The 18,346-nt window shown below is 57.4% G+C and overlaps 6 protein-coding genes across 6 annotated transcripts; 3 read left to right on the forward strand and 3 right to left on the reverse strand.

Annotated features, from left to right (window-relative positions):
- Positions 1 to 2,274: 2,274 nt before the first annotated feature.
- Positions 2,275 to 3,423, reverse strand: MYCTH_74816 (uncharacterized protein; the record flags this gene model as incomplete). The annotated part of the gene is made up of 2 exons (XM_003665832.1): positions 3,347 to 3,423; positions 2,275 to 3,297 (listed from the first exon to the last, which is right to left on the reverse strand). Coding segments are annotated over exons 1-2 (1,047 nt in total), but the record flags the coding sequence as incomplete, so codon positions are not given.
- A 331-nt stretch (positions 3,424 to 3,754) lies between these two features.
- MYCTH_2310059 (uncharacterized protein) lies at positions 3,755 to 8,262 on the forward strand. Its single transcript, XM_003665833.1, has 3 exons — positions 3,755 to 4,321; positions 4,773 to 7,264; positions 7,326 to 8,262. Exons 1-3 carry the CDS (start codon positions 4,050 to 4,052, stop codon positions 7,985 to 7,987), a joined length of 3,426 nt encoding a protein of 1,141 aa, XP_003665881.1. The 5' UTR covers positions 3,755 to 4,049; the 3' UTR covers positions 7,988 to 8,262.
- Positions 8,263 to 8,349: 87 nt separating this feature from the next.
- MYCTH_2310062 (uncharacterized protein) lies at positions 8,350 to 12,296 on the reverse strand. The gene is made up of 2 exons (XM_003665834.1): positions 9,741 to 12,296; positions 8,350 to 9,666 (listed from the first exon to the last, which is right to left on the reverse strand). Exons 1-2 carry the CDS (start codon positions 11,942 to 11,944, stop codon positions 8,763 to 8,765), a joined length of 3,108 nt encoding a protein of 1,035 aa, XP_003665882.1. The 5' UTR covers positions 11,945 to 12,296; the 3' UTR covers positions 8,350 to 8,762.
- Positions 12,297 to 12,793: 497 nt separating this feature from the next.
- On the forward strand, positions 12,794 to 14,105 carry MYCTH_2310064 (uncharacterized protein). Its single transcript, XM_003665835.1, has 2 exons — positions 12,794 to 13,053; positions 13,104 to 14,105. The coding sequence occupies exons 1-2, from the start codon at positions 12,963 to 12,965 to the stop codon at positions 13,748 to 13,750; spliced, it is 738 nt and encodes a 245-aa protein (XP_003665883.1). The 5' UTR covers positions 12,794 to 12,962; the 3' UTR covers positions 13,751 to 14,105.
- A 1-nt stretch (position 14,106) lies between these two features.
- Positions 14,107 to 14,497, reverse strand: MYCTH_2310069 (uncharacterized protein). The gene has a single exon (XM_003665836.1). The coding sequence runs from the start codon at positions 14,371 to 14,373 to the stop codon at positions 14,194 to 14,196; it is 180 nt and encodes a 59-aa protein (XP_003665884.1). The 5' UTR covers positions 14,374 to 14,497; the 3' UTR covers positions 14,107 to 14,193.
- Positions 14,498 to 14,627: 130 nt separating this feature from the next.
- MYCTH_2310072 (uncharacterized protein) lies at positions 14,628 to 18,336 on the forward strand. Its single transcript, XM_003665837.1, has 6 exons — positions 14,628 to 15,117; positions 15,187 to 15,276; positions 15,357 to 15,638; positions 15,738 to 15,828; positions 15,890 to 17,176; positions 17,227 to 18,336. The coding sequence occupies exons 1-6, from the start codon at positions 14,989 to 14,991 to the stop codon at positions 18,264 to 18,266; spliced, it is 2,919 nt and encodes a 972-aa protein (XP_003665885.1). The 5' UTR covers positions 14,628 to 14,988; the 3' UTR covers positions 18,267 to 18,336.
- The last annotated feature ends 10 nt before the right edge of the window (positions 18,337 to 18,346 follow it).

The raw sequence follows: 18,346 nt of genomic DNA on the forward strand, positions 1-18,346 counted from the left end.
AAGGGATTTAGTAAAGCCAAAGGGTTTATAACAACACTTAGAGTTATCTCTTATAGTAATTAATAATGCTTGGTATAAGTACTATAATTATAATTATTACTACTAGTAAACTCTTAGAGTCTACTATAATAAGTAACTAGCTAGCTATATATATATAATAGTCTTTGTCCTTCTTTAATAGTTATCACTAGTACTATTTCTCCTTTCACTTCGTAATTCTACGTGTCGACGGTGACATGTTATTATTACTAGTGAAGACCTTAGTCTTGGCGGTAATAATCTTCCGATTGGTCCGTCGAGTGATTAGCTGTCGGAATGTCCCGCGTCCTTGCTACAGCTTGCTAGGCCGCCTATGTGCTTATCCGTGACAATATTCTATAAGGCACCTTATAAAGCTTACTAACTTTAATATTACTATATTTAGTTAGCTCGAACAATCTTAATACGACTAGTAAAGCGCTAGAAAACTATAAAACTAGTAATAAAACTAATCGAATAGAGATAATAGGAATACTTATAGTCTAGAAGCTTTAATACGCTTACGCTTTCGAGGTATTACAGGAGTAAGAGTCGACCTACTAGTAGTTATAGTATTTACGATAGGCGTACCTAACAAGTCATCTATTGATTTGAGCATAAGAGGTATTATCCTATTATTACTATAATTAAAACTAATAATACTATCACTACTACAGTTATAATAGCTATATTTGATCTATAGCTTTAAAGGAATCGCTCTATTATACTTAACTCTTTTAGACTTCTAAATATAGAAGGCAGGCCCCTAAAGGAGCTATCAAGGTAAGAGCAATAAAGGATATAACACTAAGAACAGTATTACTACAAAGTATAGTTAAACGACTATTAGGTTTAACTAGGGGGTATATTAGAAGCTATAAAGCTTCTAAGAGTATTAGCCATATATATACTACAGCTATATAAGGCTGTTTAACGCATTAGCTAGTTCCTTTATCTATAAATATTAGTCGTTTTATCTCCTTTGTGGATAGTTTAACAAGGTACTCTTTTCCTTCGTATAGCCACCTACTGTAGACTGCTTTCAACGCTCCCGGAAGCTTATCACTGCGTTCGGCAGGAAGGAACCCAGAATTGTTTGACATCTGGTTCGACGTCGAAAAATTTCAGTCATAATGCTAAGAGCAATTAATAATTAGTTGTGCAATGGTACTGCTATTTCTGCCTCCGCTTAATTACGACATTACCTAAATATCTATTATATAAAACCTAGCCGTGACTGATTTCATATGAAAGAGAAAAGAGCTGGGATTCCCCACTACGGCTAAGATAAATATGCGATTGCGAAGTCCTATTACTTAGTTACCCCAGGCGGAGAACATGTCCTGTGACTGGGAAGATGTGCCGCGACAGCTCCGTGGCAGCATAGGCACTTCGCCCAGCTGGAGCAGTCGAAACCCTTGAATACGTTACATACATTCACGAACCCATAATAATAATTAAACCTTGGGCGTTCCAATTGTGTCGCATCTCTCGTACATCACGTACGGTTTAAAGAAGAGCGCGTTACTTCATATCAGGGTGATGGGCCCCGAAAGTTGAGGGAGGCACACGCACACATACACGCACGTGCACACACTTGTACACGCACAAAAACACGCCGCAGCTGAATCTCCCGGCTCACTTCTTGGCCTCGCCCTCCTGGGCCGAGTCAAGAGCCTCCCTGCGGGCCTTGGCGCCCGCCTTGAGCTTCTCCCACCTGTCCCGGTACTTCTCGAGGGTGACCTGCAGTTTGAGATGGTCCTTCTCCAGGCTGTTCATGCGCTTGACCATCTCGGCCATCTGCTCCTCGAGCTCGCGGTTGCGCCTCCGCAGCGCCTCCTCGCTCGGCCCGGCCCCGGCCCCGGCCCCGGCCCCGGCGCCGCTCGAGGACGGGGGCGAGCCGGGCCGCTGCAGCCGCAGGCTCTGCGCGAGGGCGAGGTGCGAGCTCTGCGAGTTGAGCTCGAAGGCGTGCAGCCGCTTGCTGAGCTTGTCGAGCACGTCCTTGAGGCTCGCGTTCTCCACCTGCAGCTCCTCGACGACGTTGCGCAGCTCCTTCTCGGACCGGGCCCGCCCGCCGCGGCCGCCGCGTCCGCGCCCGTGCCGGCGCAAGGTCGGCGACGCCGGCGGCGGCACCTGGGACTCGCGCGCGTCGACAAAGTCGTCGTCATCCTCGTTGTCCTCGTCGTCGTCGTCGTCGGCGGCGTCGTTGTTGTTGTTGTTTTTGCCATTGCGCTTGTCTCTGCTGCCGTTGTCGACGGTGTGATGGAGCGAGGCCGCGATGCGGCGCTTTTCCTTGCTGTCGTGGTTCAGTATGCTCGCGTACGAGGCCGTGTGGCCGCTGGTGGGCACCACGTAAAAGGAGGAGTCGGTCGCGCCGTGGCCGTCGCGTTCGAGGGAGCGCAGGGTGGCGCGCGAGTAGATCTTGGAGAGGTCAGGCTCGGCGGACGAAGCGGAGTGCCTTTGTCGGGACTTCTTCTGGGGCACTTCAGAGGGAGGCGCGGCGGGCGTGGGTGCCGGCTCCTCGGAGATCAATGGCAGGCCGGCGAATGCCAGGGGTGCGGAGAGCCGGTTGATAAGGCTTCCAAAAGTGCTGTAGAATCTCGAGAAGCCATCCTCGCTTGGCGCTGGCTTGCTCGGCTCGCTCTTGCTCGACTCGCTCTTGGGCGGTTCGCTGACGGCGTCTTCTTGGATAACCGGAGGAACCCAGCTGGGCTTGTGCGCCTGCTCCGGCTGGTCCGTGGTTCTGCTCCTCGTGGAGCCCTCCCTGCGCGGATGCACTTCCAGACTCCCCGGAGCCTGGTCGTTGGACACGCTCGGCGTCAGCGGTTTCGTGCTATAGCTCGCCCGGATGCCTCGCGCGGAAGCCAGATTGCTCGCGATCGAGGACGAAAGGTTCCGGCCGGGGTATCGCTGGTGGGAGAGGGTGGGGGGAGGCTTCGCCGGAGACGTCTTCTTGGCGGGGGGTGGCTCGTTCCGCGGCGACGGCGACGGCGTCTTGGACTCGTTCACTGCCAGTCCCTCCTTCTCGTCATCCTTCTCGTCATCCTCGGCCATCTCGTCGGAACTGGCCTGGCGGGGCGGGGCCGTAGGAAACTTCAGCAGCTCGGACAGCCGCTTGTGGTGCTGCTCTAGCAGCTTCAGCGTCCGCAGAGCCTCATGGCTGCTTGTGATCTTGGAGGCGTTCGCAAACTCGCCGGCAGCCTGGGCGTGCTCGTTGATGGCGACCGTTGTGTCGGACGTTTGCGTCGCAATTGCCGCCGCTCGGGCGTGATCGTGCGCCTGGAAAGTCAGCCGGACCCATGGCTACGAGCTTGATTGTACAGCATACCTTGATCAGAGGTGACGACTCCATAAACAGTTCTTGAGGTTGGATGGCGCACCGCGCGGGGCGGGGAGGGGTTCTGGTTTGGTAGAGTGGGTTATCGAGGCGTATTGCACTGCGTAGGGCTGGGATTAAAGGGTAGGTGGTGTATGTTGTATGCATGGATGCACTGTCTCCAGTGGTTACCTACCTACTACTACGACACAGTACTACACAGCACTCTGAGTTACTTGGCCTGGGGTGCCTGGTCAGGTGTGATAGATCTTATCGCACCCCTGCAGCCGGCAATTGTCAAGGCGTAACAATGAACGGCGTAACATTACGCAGTGAATGCTGTCGTATTCTCCTTAGGTACCGTTAAGTTACCGGGAAGCAGACAGGAGTCGAAAATGGTGGAATCCGAGACGGCTCATACGGTGAAGCATGCCAACCGTTAAGCGGTTCGACCTAGCAATTGTTTCATCCAGTTTCACATCCTTTTTTTTTTTTTCTTTTTTCGCATTTCCCCCTCTGCGTGTCTTCGCTAATCGACATTTCATTTCACGCATCAACTTCACGTGGGCTGGGATTCCCCCGGCCTTACACTACTACATCGTAAGGTGCTCAATCGTCCCCAGCCTTGGCGTCATGACGATGACATCGTCGTCTCAGCGGCACCATCTCCGACTCAGCGCGACGATCCTCTGAGCATCAAATCCCGGCAGTCACAATGGAGAGCCAGTCGAACGGCCTGACAAAACTCTTGCCAAAGTCAATCGCAGCGAAACGGCGACGCAAGAAGAGTACTTCGCCGGGCGAAGTTGTGAGCGTCGACGATGACGTTGAGCCACAGAGGGGAGACATAGACGCCAGTCGCAGCATTCCCGGTAGCGGCAGCGGCAGCGGTAGCGGCACTCCTTCGCTCACCTCGCTCAAAGGCAGCCTGAACAGCACCAGTAACGACAACACCACCCCGGCCGTTGACGACCCTGATCCCGAATCGTGAGTTTATCTTTCTCTTTCGTTTTCCCTTTCGGAACCCCCCATCTTTTCGAAATTGCCGATCCTGCCACCCTTATTAGCCATCCATGTCTCTTGGCAGCATCTGAGGGGTGCGGAGTCCTTTTGTGCACGTATCACCGGTATTCCGTATCCAGCGCAGGGCGTCGATACACGTATTGCCCGTACCCGTGTTTTCACCTCTTGCTTGGTCGGTCCCACCTTGAGCTGTGCAGCGGGCTGGACTTAGCCTGCGCCTCCCCCCAGGAGTCGTTTCTCGTGCATGTTGGCCCTCGCCATTAGCCTCATCCCGTCTTATATTATTCTTGCTTACATCTTCGCTCGTTTCTCCCTTTTTGAGTCCTCATTCTCTTGATTTGGTCGTCTCAACATACCATTTCCTTTGTTTCTTTTTCGGCGCGACAACTGACATCAACTTCCCCGTTTTCGCTAGCATCAACCAAAGGCCCACTGCCATCTCCGCCCATCCGTCCCAGATCGGCTACCTGCCGACGTCGTCGCCCCTCGTGCAAGCTACTCACGATCCTGAGCCGCTCGATCCAGAGGAAACGCACAGAGAACCCGCAAGATCTTTCACTTTGTCTCAGGATAGCTCCGAGAGCGGCGTCCAATCCGCCCCGACGCTCGACCGGGGCCGAACCACCCTCGAACCCCCTGAACTGCGCACGAAGCGATCATCGTCTACGAGCCGCTTGAGAGACGTATTCAAACCAAAGAAGAGCTCAGGCGAGGCAAAGAGCGCATCCGGTCAAGATAAGCGGCAGGCTTCGCCGGCCCCGGCACAGGAAGCCGAGCCCAAGTCCTCGGTTGACCGCAGCCGACGTTTCTCGCGGGGCCAGCAGCTTGAGCCGCTGACAGTCCCGCCTCGAACACCTCCCCAGGACGGGGCCGCGCCATTGATCGTGAACACACCGCCGACTCCAACCGATACGCAGCCGGCGATTCCCACGACTACCGCCGGCCCAACGCGCCCGGCTGATGCGGTTCTGAAGGGGGAGAGCATGATCACTCAGAGGCGGAGGGCAGGCTCGAATGCTGGCCCAAGCAAGCTGTCCAACGTGGTCGCCCCGCCGTTGACACCGACGCCCGAGAGCGGTCCAGTAACGCCTGGCAACCCCAACTCCGCCGCCAACTTCTTTTCCTCCATGTTCTCGGCAGTCCAGAACACTGCCAGCTCGCTCAGCACCACGATCCCATCCCTTGGTCAGGGCGCTCCCAAGAACAAGGGGACGCCGGTAAAAGGCCAGGCGACCGAGAAGGAGTCGGACACAGTCGCGGTCGAATCCGCGGCTTCGCAACGGCCGTCCAGCGAGCCCAAAGAGCCGGCTATCAAGACGCTCGGCATGGGCGACCTCAGCCTCAGCCATCTGGGCATTGCGGAAACGCCCAGCGCCGCGCCGAGTCCTATCACGGGACGCTTTGCGGAGACGGAGACACGAGCGAGGTCGGAGTCCGCGCCCGCGGATCCTCATGGCATTGGGAGTGACCTCCCGGAGGACTCGAAGGACGTGAACGGCCCCCGTCCGCACTCCATTCAGGACGCAGCAGCAGCAGCAGCAGCAAATGGGGAGCGGACCATCCCGGCGGGAAGCGTTTACGAGGACAAATCCGGCGTTCGCCGCAGCGGAAGCATACGCAGCGCCATCGGTCATGGCCGAAATCGCGGAAGTAGCATAGCCACCCACCATACCGCGGCTACCGGCCCTATCGGTGCTGCCATCGCGGCCGCGAATTCATCCCTGGTTAATCCTGGCGTGGGTGCTCCAAAGCTGACTGGGTTCGCCGTCGCCAATAAGAAGCGCAATCGTGACTTCCACATGTTGTTCAAGAGCGTGCCAGACGATGACTATCTCATCGAGGACTACAGCTGTGCCCTGCAGCGCGAGATCCTCGCACACGGCCGCTTGTACATATCCGAGGGCCACCTGTGCTTCAGCAGCAATATCCTCGGTTGGGTCACGACATTGGTCATGAGCTTCGACGAGATAGTCTCGGTCGAGAAGCGCAGCACGGCCCTGGTGTTCAAGAACGGCCTGGAGATCTCGACGCTGCACGCAAAGCACATCTTTGCCTCCTTCGCCAGCCGCGACACCACATACGACCTCATCATCAAGATATGGAAGCTTGGCCATCCCCATCTGCAGAGTTCGCTCAACGGCGTCCGCCTGGAGGAGCCGGGCGGCGACCGGACCGAAAAGGTCGATGTCGAGTCGGTATCGGCAACCGGGAGCCACAGTATATCGGGCTCCGACGGAGAAGAGAGTGACGATGAGGAGGATGTCTACGACGAGGACGAGGACGAGGAGGACAGCCAGGCGGCTGGGCCTCCCTCCGATGGCCCTGCTGTCCCGGAGAGCACCGATAAGGCTATCCCGCGCAAGGCCTCCGGCGGCCTGGCGTCCCCCGAGAAGCAGGACGATGGTGCGCAGGCCGGCACTCCCGACTTCCCCGGGCCTGCGACACATGCGCCCACGGACTGCGGGGACGCGGCGACACATTTTGAGAAGGTGCTGGGCGACGATGTCATCCCCGCCCCCCTGGGCAAGGTCTACACCATGTTGTTCGGCCCCGCCTCCGCCGCCTGGATGGGCCGGTGGCTCACGACAGATCAGAAGTGCACCGATCTCCAAATGGAAGACAAGCGTGGCCTGACGGAAGAGGTCAGGACGCGCAACTACACGTACATTAAGCCTCTGAACGCCTCATTAGGACCGAAGCAGACAAAGTGCATCGTCACTGAGCGGCTCGAGCACATTGACCTCGAAAAGGCGGTCAGCGTTCTCGTCACCACGCAGAACCCGGACGTTCCCCAGGGAAACACGTTTACCGTTAAGACGAAGTACTGCCTCTCCTGGGCGGAAAACAACGGCACCCGTGTCCAGATTAATAACGTCATCGAATGGACCCGCACGAGCTGGCTCAAGGGTACGTCTAGAACGATCCTGTCCCTTTCCCCTTTCCCCGGCCCCTGCTGACTCTCGATTAGGTGCCATCGAACGCGGCGCGAACGAAGGTCAAGCACAGTACTGCAAAGACCTTTTTGCCGCGCTCAAAGCCGCCGTCGCATCCCGCCCACGGGCGGGTACGCTCAACGGCGCCGCCGGGGCGCGCGGTAAGAAGCGCAGCCGCAAGAGCAAGTCCGCCCTGGCCTCGAGTCCCACCGGCGACACTGAGGGTGCCGCCACGGTCTCGGCCGAGCAGAGCTGGGGCATCTTTGAGCCCGCCCGCCCCATCCTCAATTCTGTCGTCGATGCCATCCGGCCCATTCTCACCGGGAACATCGTCTACGGGTTGCTCGTTGGTCTGCTGGTCGCCTCATGGTTCGGGTTTGGTACCCGCCAAGTCGCTCCGCGGTACACCCTCGATCCGGCTTTCGCCAACGCGCCACAACGGCTCGCGGCATATGAGGAGATGTGGAGGAGGGAGGAGAGCGACCTGTGGCAGTGGATCGAAGAGCGAGCCGGGTTGGAGAGGTTGGGTGCGGATCCGCCGCTGAGGAAGCGGAGCGTCGACCCACGAACGGTAGAAGAGAAGCTGAGGGAGGAGAGGATGGACGAACGAGAGTTGAGAGAGGCGATACGCGTTACGGAGGAGCATCTGGAGGTGTTGAAGTCGGTGGTGAATAGAAAGGGTACAGAAGGAAGGTGATTCCCTTCCCGTTTACTACCTAACCACACACCACCTCACACCACACACCACATACCACCTACCACGCACCCACCCACTAACTACATTCATTCCGGCTGGCGCCGCGGTTCTCTTTTGTTGTACTGTACTTATCACATTCCGGCGGCAAAGGTTTTAAGGCATCATGGCATCATGGGCTTTTGCATAAGCGGGCGATACACTTCATACTCACTTTGTCAACTCCAAATATATTATTCATAGCAATGAACCCCAAGAACCTGGTTTTCGAGAGATAGGGAGCCAACGTTGTCCACTCCGCATGCCATCGCACCTGTAGCCGGCAAGCAAGCTCGGTGTCTACTCACTGCTGCCATCGTAAGACTTGATATTCCCCAAGCGCAGCCGCACTGCAGATTACCCAACAATCCTGGCCCCCTTGCTCTCTTCCCTCCCTGATAGCTGATTCCGTGGTGGTCAAGGTAGTGTAAAACGGTCTAGACGAACCATCATTCTGTTCGGTATTCCAGACTGTGCGCTGGCATGGACCTCATTCAGGTATGGTACTTTTTACATGGCCGACAGCTTCCCCCTTCTCCAAACTAATGGTATATCATATTTCTTGGTTGTTCTTTTGCCCCTCCCCAACGCCATGCAATGCAAATGCAATGCAATATACAAAAAAAAAAAAACATTTAAACGCCTCAATCGCTTCATTACGCTCGTCTTAAAGCAGAAAAGCCTCCCCCCTTGGTTTCGCGCGCCTCGCAACAATCTTCCATTAGATCCTCCGCACTTTTTACCACACCTCCGGCCCGAACCTACCGCCCTCGGGCACGGTCTTCCACGCGCACGCGCGCCAGTCACACCCGCGCTTATACACCTCGGTGCCCCACCAGCTGAACCCCTTCATGGCGCCGGAATATACGAATCCAAAGAAGACCACGACGATGCCGAAGGCCAGACCCGAGTCCAGGGCGGCGCTCAGCGTCATGGTGTACTTGGCCCACCAGGCCGGGGCGCGCTTCTTGATGAGGTGGTTGAACAGGTAGCAGACGACGGCCCAGACGGAGAAGTTGAGCCCCGTGGCGGGGGGGATCCAGCCGAGCGAGCCGAAGAGGACGGGCAGGTTGATCTTGCGGACGAACGAGTCCTTGCGGTTGCGGGCGTACAGCCACAGGGGGATGGGCAGGACGGCGCCGACGGCGAAGGCCCAGACGAGGGGGCGGTAGGTGGCGCTGGGGCCGAAGAACTCGCCGGGTCCGACGACGCCCCAGAGGATGGAGCCGTTGAAGTGCACGCGGGCGATGGGGCAGGTGAAGCCGTTGATGGCTTGCGGGGTGCACAGGCCCGGGACGTTGACGAACATCCAGTTGAGGACGGCGATCTGGGTGAGGGAGGAGATGATGGTGGCGACGATCTGGACCGTGAACAGGATGCGCGGGGGGATCTTCATGTAGTGGCCGAGCTTGAGGTCGGCGGCAAACTTGATGCCCTGTGCCGAGGAAATATAACCGTAGGTGACGAAGACCATGTTGGCCACGGGGCGGCCGGGGAAGAGGATGCCGGCGATGAGCTGGCAGATGAGGTAGATGGACGAATGCTGGTTGGTAACGGCCATGATTATGCCGATGGGGATAAAGAGGATGGTACAGATGCCGAGCGCGAGGAGCAGGCCGTACCAGGGGAGGTGGATGGGGTAGCTGAGAATGTAAGCCGATGTGTTCTGGGATGCGATCTCCGGCAAGGACGAGGGGGGGGGGGGAATCAAACTCACTACTCGACGACAAAAATGCCTATTGCCGTCATCGAGACAAAGGTCAAGAAATACCAGAGCATGGGGGCGTCCTTGTATCTCCTCATCAGACGGTTGTGGACGTCCTCCCGGCTCATCAAGTTGTCGATGCTTAGCGAGGACCTGTTCGCACGCTGGTGCCGGCCATTAGCACCCCTAGTCGAGAAGCCTTCGCCTGGTTCCGAGACTGGCTGATACGAGCCCTTTTGCTCGCCAGACGTTTCTTCCAACGACCTCTTCCACTGCTTCCATATGTCCTTCCCGTGCCAGCAGATGGTGTGGGTTAGGAGTGATGCCAGCCCGGCAAACTGCACCCCGTAGCTCAGCACATACGTGATGGGGAGAAAGACGCGGCTGTACTTGGAGTAGGCTTCCCGATCGAACATGAAGTCCTTGGTCAGGACCTTGCTGACGTCGTACTCATTCCCGGTGTTGTCGAACACGGCCACCGACAGGATCGGCATGTACGAGGAATAGAGCCAGTTGCTGTAATAGGCAATGGGCGCAACGATCCACATCACCAAAACGAGCCCGCCAACCACGTTCATGGCTGCCCAGAAGGGGGTTAGAAGCGGCGACCCGATATAGGCGACCTGCGCCCAATCGAAGGTCACGGGGAAGAGCCCCAACCCGGAGACGACGCCGAACAGGTTGGCGACCACGACGTTGTCGGGCGCAAACCAGGTGATCACGTTGAAGTAACTCAGCGCGGGCATCAGGAGACCCGGCAGAAAGTAGAACAGAACGGCGCCCAGCCAAACGGCGTAAAAGAAGTTCCACCTGCTGATCCTCCAGCCGTTGGCTTCCTTGTTCTCCTCCTTGTGGAGAGTGGTAAACATGGCGGCTGACATGAGGGTCCCCGGCCAAATCATGCCGCTCGGCCGGACCAGGAAGCGCCGTGTGAGTCCGGCGAAGGCGTAGCCCAAGATCTGGGTAGAGAGCGTCAGCAGGAGCTGATACACGATGCTGGCTTCCTGCTTGTAGAACTGCGTCTGCTCGACGATGACGTCGGTCGCGAAGGCGAACCCAAACGAGACATTGCTGCTGACATAGACGCAGCTATGCTCCTTCTCGTTCCAGCGGCCTTGGGCGAGCCAGAGCCGCAGTCGATCAAGCCTGCCTCTGCCCTCCGGGGGGATGAAATGAGCGCCCTCATCGGCGCTGGAAACGGAGGCCTGGTCGCTCCGGAAACCGTCGACATATTCTTCGGGTGGGTCGTCCGGCCGCTTCAGGAGGTAGTCCCACAGGAGGCCAAGAGGGTGTACCATTAACAACGCTATAACTGGCGTGATTGCAACACTGGGGTATCTTAGGGAGAAGAAGAGGTTCGTGGAAGAGCCGAGGATGGAAAAGAGGATGGAAAGAACCCACATCCGGGGCGTGCTTATCGACAAGCTCGTGTTGTCGGTTGGGGAGACGGAGGCTCGGACCTGGGCGTAGGGCGAGTTATCTGGCGGGTCGTCCTCGTCCTCGTCAAGATCCGAGTCCAAGACATAAGACCGCTGCTCGTCGTCCTCTTCGCCTTCCGGCTCCTTCGCGAGGTCGTTCAGCAGGGCCCTCTCGGTGGCCCCGAAGCGGCCCTCGAGCCCGTGGATGGTAGTGGAGCCGCCGAGCTCCTCCGACTGCCTGGACGCCCGTCTCGAAGTGGGCGACCTAGGTTGGGATCCACCGCGCCGCCGCCGCACCCCAGGCTCTCCCGGTGAGTGGCCGCTGGCGTCCGAGGGCTTCCGGGACCGTACCGATAAGGAATTGGCCGCCTCGTCGCCGCTGTCATTCGACGGCCGAGGCGTGATGGAGCCGTACGAAGGGCTGCTGAAGCCCGCGGCCGAGCGCAACGGCGGAAGGTCCTTTGTCATGGAGTCGGGTGCCGGGTGACGATGATGATGACGACTCGGGCTGTCGGTGTCCGTCTCCGTCTGGTCAGCCGTTGCTGCTGTTGACTCGGGTCCGCGGCCATGGGGATCACGGTATTGAAGCTCGGCCCGGTCGTCGTGTGGTGGGAGCAGCGACGTCGTGGTGTCGCTGGTATCGTCAATGTGGAGAGGAGGGGTAGCAAGGGTCGGGGCAAGCTGCGGCGTGGGGCCTCTTGCCAGGGCGGGTCCTCGGTCCAGGGATCGAAGTGGGATTGTCTGGACCGATTCGAGCTGCTTGTCCGAAGGAACGCTCTTGTCCCCGGAAAGAGTCATAGGCAGCCTTCTTTGGGGGGAATTCTCGGGATTGCGCCGCAATGCTAACAGGAACCTGCGGCGCGGGGTATGACGCGGGAGCCCCGAGCAGTCCGGCCGAGGAGCAAAACGACGAGGAAGTGCGTTTCTCCGACCGCATTGAAAGGCACGAACCGCGGCGCGGAGAGAGAGACTGGGGTTGAATTGCTCGCGGATGGGTCAAGTCGTCCCCAGGAAGGTGGTGAGAGCACTAATCAAGAGCTCTGTTCTCGGCCGTCGCGAGTGTACTGATAAAAGTCGATGGGAAAAATGCGAGGAATGAAGCTATCACTGGCTCTCCAATTCCGTACATGCATGCAGGCAGCAGGTTAAGCCCCACCACAACCCCTGTCGAATCGGACGTGGCGCGCTTGCCGAAGTCACTGTTCCGTTGAGCGGGGCCAAAGTTACGTAGTACACTACAGTGACGGCATTGCAAGTAAACAAGTAGATGAGAAGAGCTACATACGTACATAGATAGCGGGATAGTAACCCGTACAGTATGTGCATAGGTATGTACCTGGGTAGGTTCTTGGACCTGACTCTTGTCTGGTGCAAAGCTGGACAAGCGAGAACTGGCTGGATTGAAGGTAAATCGTGTAAATGCCATCAAACCCTGCAGACGGAGTTCCAATGGAGTGCAGAAGAGAATTGGGGGTTCAAGGTCCCTGATTTCTTAGGTGAGTGCTAAAAGATGAAGTCTGACGGCATTCGGGCGCTAACTGCAACATGCCGCGCTCCCCCGGAACGACCCAGGGCACGGGAAGAGACATCCACTTTCGGCCGTTGACAAACCCGAAACCCGAAACCTAAAGTTACTCATTAGTTAACGTTGCTGAACCACGGGACCAGTTGCTGGTGTTGCACACGCGTGACCAGACAGCATCCCAACAACCAGACAGCATCCCAACACCACCACCACCACCACCACCATCATCATCATTATAATCATCATAGTCGCGCGCCTCACATGTCTGATACCGCCCGGGAGGAAGAGACAATGGCCTCGCTCAATGTGGCGAAGCAGCACCTCCGAAATGTTATGAAACAAAAGCTCAAGAACATACCCCAGCATTCCATCGCGTCGCAGAGTATGCTCCCCGCAAACCCGTCCCGAACCGGGCTAAATAAGGTTCCCCAGGCTCCACCGTTTACAGCACGCTCAAGAGCTTGAGCGCATACGCGAATGCAAAGCGGGTTAGCGTGTTTCTCTCCATGCCTACGGGCGAGATCCAGACAGACGCCATCGTGAGGGACGCACTCTCGGCGGGCAAGGAGGTCTTCATCCCTTATCTCCACGAAAACATGGTGGAAGCCCCCGGCCTGCCAGCGCGAGTGATGGACATGGTCCACCTAAGGGACCTGGCCGACTACGAATCGCTGAAGCCGGACAAATGGGGCATTCCGAGCATCGACCCGGACACCGTTGCAGAGAGGCAGCGAGTGTTCGGCGGTCCCGACGCCCAGCACTCCGACAGCACCCTGCTGGACCTCATCCTGATGCCGGGCGTGGCCTTCGACACCGACCCCGACAGCGGCGCCATCAGGCGGCTCGGACACGGCAAGGGCTTTTATGACTACTTTCTCTTTCGGCACGGGCTAAAGGCGGGTTCGCTTGGGCAGCAAGAGTCCCCTGTATTGCTTCTCGGCTTAGCCCTGTCTGAGCAGTTCCTATCTCCATCCGAGGGGGCGGTACCTGTTGGTCCCCTGGATCAACCTCTGGACGGTCTGGTCCTCGGGAATGGCGAGATCAAAGGCCCGCTTGCTCCTGCAAATAAAACAGACTAGTCCAAACCCCGGTTGTTTTGCCGTGCGCCTGTACCCGCTTCCCTCCTGGTATCCCATTTCGTATAGTCTTTTTTTTGTTTGCCGTGTTCGACATTGTGTAGAGGTTGAATGGTTTGTCGAGCTTCCCCCACGCGGAAGCAGCATCCTGTGGACACCTCACCCAGATAGACTCTGGATGAGCGAGACGTTATCACCCTTGAGCAGGATTTGCTATTCTCCGTCAGCCCTTGTCTGGATCCGCCCCTATCACAGCACTCTCCCGGTAAAAAAACATACCCCCAACGGCCTCCTCGTCTCGGTGTCGTTCGTCTTCGAAATCTGCTTGACTTCAACCGCGTCGTCGATCTGAAGAACCAGGTCAGCCACGCACAAAACATTCCCGACCTCGGTCTCGCGCTGCTCACCACAAGATTCATGAACTCATCGAACCCCTGCAAGGCCAATCAGCATCTGCAAATTACAACGGTAGCCGGGTTGCCTACCCGAATAGTGCCAATGATACGGATCGACAGCTGCTCGTAAAGCCAGATCTGGACCGTCGTGCGCTGTTGCAGGAGACGGAAAAGAAAGTTGATTGGGGGTAGCAAGACCCGGCGACCACCGCCAGCGCCTCTTCCAGTCATTTCGTGCTGATAAAGGGTGCGGAGGTGCTAAGAAGAAGCGAAACGGCGAGGGTGGATGTGTGTTGCTCGATGCTTGTCGCGACGAGCGTGTCGTGGAATCAGAAATGCGGCGGAGCGATCCGAGAGCTCTGCGGTTGGCGCAACACCGCCATGGAACCCAGAAATTAGCGTTTGGTGGTCCGTGCACTGCCCCTCCTCTTTCAGTTCAAGCCATGGGCACTGCACTGTTCTTGTTGGGTGGGGCAGCGCTGAATGTTCAGTCGGCAGCCTGACGTCTCCTTCCCGAGCTGCAAGAGGGCCTTGCCAAACATTCAGAGTCGCCATAAATCTTTGACCGCGCGCCGGGCGATCCCATCTTCCTCCCAAACCACGGCTAATTCCTAGTTAGTGCCCCTTTCGGCGATAGAATCCCCGAGAATTTCGCCCGCACCTCCTTCCCCGCGCGGTTTTCGAGCTTCGTCTTTCAGGCAGTCTGTGGAGGAGACAAGCAGGAGGGAGGGGCACATCGGACTCGCAGCTCGGCTGCCGAATTCCAAGAACGAGACCGCGCAGCTTGCGATACGATCCCACACCAACATCGTGCTGTTTTTTTCGGCGGCTTTTGCACCCAGCATCATGGCGTCCAATGGCAGTCAGGAGGCCTTCACGGTCCCCAATGTCCTGGCAGCTATGCTGGCCATGAGGAGCGGGGACACCGAGAAGAAGAAGGCTGCGGTCGAATACCTGGGACGATACCAGAAATCAGTCAGTACATACCCTCCCTTTTGGCATTCTGAGAGTGGGAGAAAGAGCGTAACGCTGACGGTGGCGTAGAATGATGCCTGGACAACGACGATATCCATCCTGCAAAACTCAACCGAAGCGGAAGCGCAGCTCTTTGCAGCGACGACCCTGAAGGGCAAGGTACATTTGGAAACAAACAACAGCCCACCCCCGCCCATTCTCAGGCGAGCAAACACGAACAAGCGCTGATTGGAGGGCAGATCACATATGACCTCGGGACTCAGGTTTCAGAGGCAGACTTGCCGGCGCTGCGCAGCCAGATCCTGTTGCTGCTCAAGAAGTATGCGCCGGGCCCTAAGCCGGTGCGGGTTCAGCTATGCGTTTGCCTAGCGATCCTGGCCATCCAGATGCAGACATGGAAGGACGTGTTGCCCACCGTTGTCTCGACCCTCGGAAACGAAGTCGAGAGCCACGCCTGCATCTTGGACTTCCTGCGCGTACTCCCGGAAGAGGTCACCGAGGGCCGAAAGATCACCTTGTCTGTACGTGGAACGAAATGCCGCCACCCGCCTTTTACCAGCCCGGCAACCCGTTTGCGCGCGTCGACCTAGGATCACTGTCTAACTTTTCGGTCGTGATAGGAAGAAGATCTCGCCCAGAGGACATCAGAGCTGCTGTCCGACAACGCCGAGCAGGTTGTGCAGTTGCTCGTCAACTATGCGCAGTCTTCCCGTAAGGCTCCCTTCCCTCCTATGGCTTATGATGAATGATTGACGCCGCTGACGTGACTCAGCCGCTGCCGCGACAAACCCTCAGCTTTTCGACTGCATCAGCTCGTGGCTCCGGGAAGTGCCCGTTAGCGTTATTGTCAACTCGCCCCTTATGAACGCCGTCCTTCACGGCATCACTGACGACAAATCCCTGCTGGCTGCGGCCGACTGTCTGGGGATCATCTGCAGAGAAACCAAGGATGTTGACGACAATTTCGACACAATCCAGGCTCTGCTTCCCAAGGTGCTGGAGCTGAGGCCTCGCATCCAGGCGCTGGTGGACGAGGAGGATATCGAGGGTTTCAAGGCCATCACCAAGGTCTTTGCGGACGCTGGTGAATCGTGGGTGTTGGTCATCGCCCGCCAGCCTCAACACTTCCGCCCGCTAGTCGAGTGCTTGCTCGAGTGTTGCGCGAGGGACAAGGAGCGGGATGTCATTGGTTACACCTTCTCCTTCTGGTACGAGCTGAAGCAGTACCTGACCCTGGACCACTACATGGAGGCCCGAGTGCAGCTCATCGACGTGTATGCCAGACTTGTCGACATCATGCTCAAGCAGCTGGAGTATCCGTACTCCGACGACCCCAACGAGCTCGACCTCTTCGACGGCGACAGGGAGCAGGAGGAGAAGTTCCGCGAGTTCCGTCACCACATGGGCGACACGCTCAAAGACAGCTGCGAGGTCATGGGGGTTGCCGCCTGCCTTACCAAGGTACACGACGCCATCAAGTTGTGGCAAGAGAAGTACGGCAGCCAGGCGACACCAACATCGGTGCCTCACTGGCAGTCGCTAGAGGCACCCCTTTTCGCGATGCGGGCGATGGGACGCATGGTGGAGTCGCATGATAGCAGTGTTCTGCCTCAGATATTCCCTCTCCTGGTCCAGATCCCCATCAGCAACGAGAAGCTGCGGTTCGCTGCAATCATGGTCTTTGGCCGTTACACAGAATGGACAGCGGCGCACCCGGAGTTCCTCGAACCCCAGTTCCAGTACATTGTCTCGAGCTTTCAGACAGACTCGCAGGAGATCCTGCGCGCTGCCGCTCAGGCGTTCATGTACTTCTGCGTCGACTGCAAGCAGCTCCTCAGCTCGCAGGTCGTTCAGCTGCAGGCGTTCTATGACCAGATCCTCGACAAGCTTCCTGTATCGAGCAAGGAGGAGATCACAGAAGGCGTCGCCTACGTTGTCGGTGCTCAGAAGACTGAAGACGTGTACAAACTCCTCAAGCTGTACTGTGATCCGCTCGTGCAGCGACTGATGGCCAAGGCCAACGCGGCCACCGAGAACAAGGCCAAGCTTGACCTTGCTGGTAAGTTTTTTCCCCACATCGAGACGATGAGCTACTGCTGACCTGGCGAGATCACATCAACCTGCTCACCTTCTTTGTACAACACGTTGTCCCGTACCTGCCCAGCAACGCGGAGAACCCTGCTGTCAAGTACTGGCAGGAGGTGTTTCCCATCTTGTCGACCATCCTCGACAACTTCATCGACTTTGTCCCCATCTGCGAGCGGGTCTGCCGTTGCTGGCGGTTCATGGTTATCTCGTATCGGACAGCCATCACCCCTCTACTCGGGCCCCTTGCCAACAAACTGGCAGAAGGATTTACGCAGTCGAAGCAGGGCTGCTTTCTCTGGGCGACGAGCGCCATACTACGCGAGTTTTCCGAAGACCGGGAACAAGTGGAAGATGGCATCGCCGAGAACATCTACGTATTCTTTGAGGCGCAGGCGACAAGCGTGCTCCGCACCATGAGCGACCTGCCGCCCGTCGACCTTCCGGACGTCATCGAGGACTTCTACCGCCTTCTTATCGACGCCCTCCTCTACTACCCCACTAAACTCATCCCTTCTCCCTTGTTCACCCCTATCTTCCAGGCCGCCATTTCCGCCCTGGCCCTGGAAAAACAGGAGCCGGTCTCGGCGGCGCTTCATTACATCCGCGACCTTCTCACTTACGGCGGGACCAACCCGGCCGGATCTGGGAGCGACCTCGGACCAGCGTCCGAACAACTTCGCCAGATTGTCAAAAATCTCCTTCTCGCCCAGGGCGAAGCCCTCGTGAAGCAGACTCTGGCAGGTATGATGATCACGTTCCCTCGAGACTGCTTCGCCGACGGCAGCGGCGTGCTGCTCGGCATGTTTGAGCTGCTACCCGCCGAGACAACCACTTGGGTCGATCGCACCGTCCGCATGCTGCCCCAGGGCACCATCACCCCCGCCGAAGCCGACCGCCTGCTCGCCAGGATTAGGGAGAGGTTGCAGGGTGGCGATCCGGCGAACCTGAGGCAGATTCGGGTGCTGCTGCAGGACTTTACGAATACGTACCGCCGGAGGTATGTGGCGCCGCGCGATGGGCTGGGCCAGTTGGAGGCTGCACGGTTTCATTTTTCGGGTTGAGACTTGAGAGAGGAGGAATCTTTGGCTTGGGGCGGAGGAAGAGGAGGATGACGGGATTCCGAGGTTGCCCCGGGGGGGGG

This window comes from Thermothelomyces thermophilus, chromosome 6 (assembly GCF_000226095.1).
Source record: "Thermothelomyces thermophilus ATCC 42464 chromosome 6, complete sequence".
NCBI classification, from domain to species: domain Eukaryota; kingdom Fungi; phylum Ascomycota; class Sordariomycetes; order Sordariales; family Chaetomiaceae; genus Thermothelomyces; species Thermothelomyces thermophilus.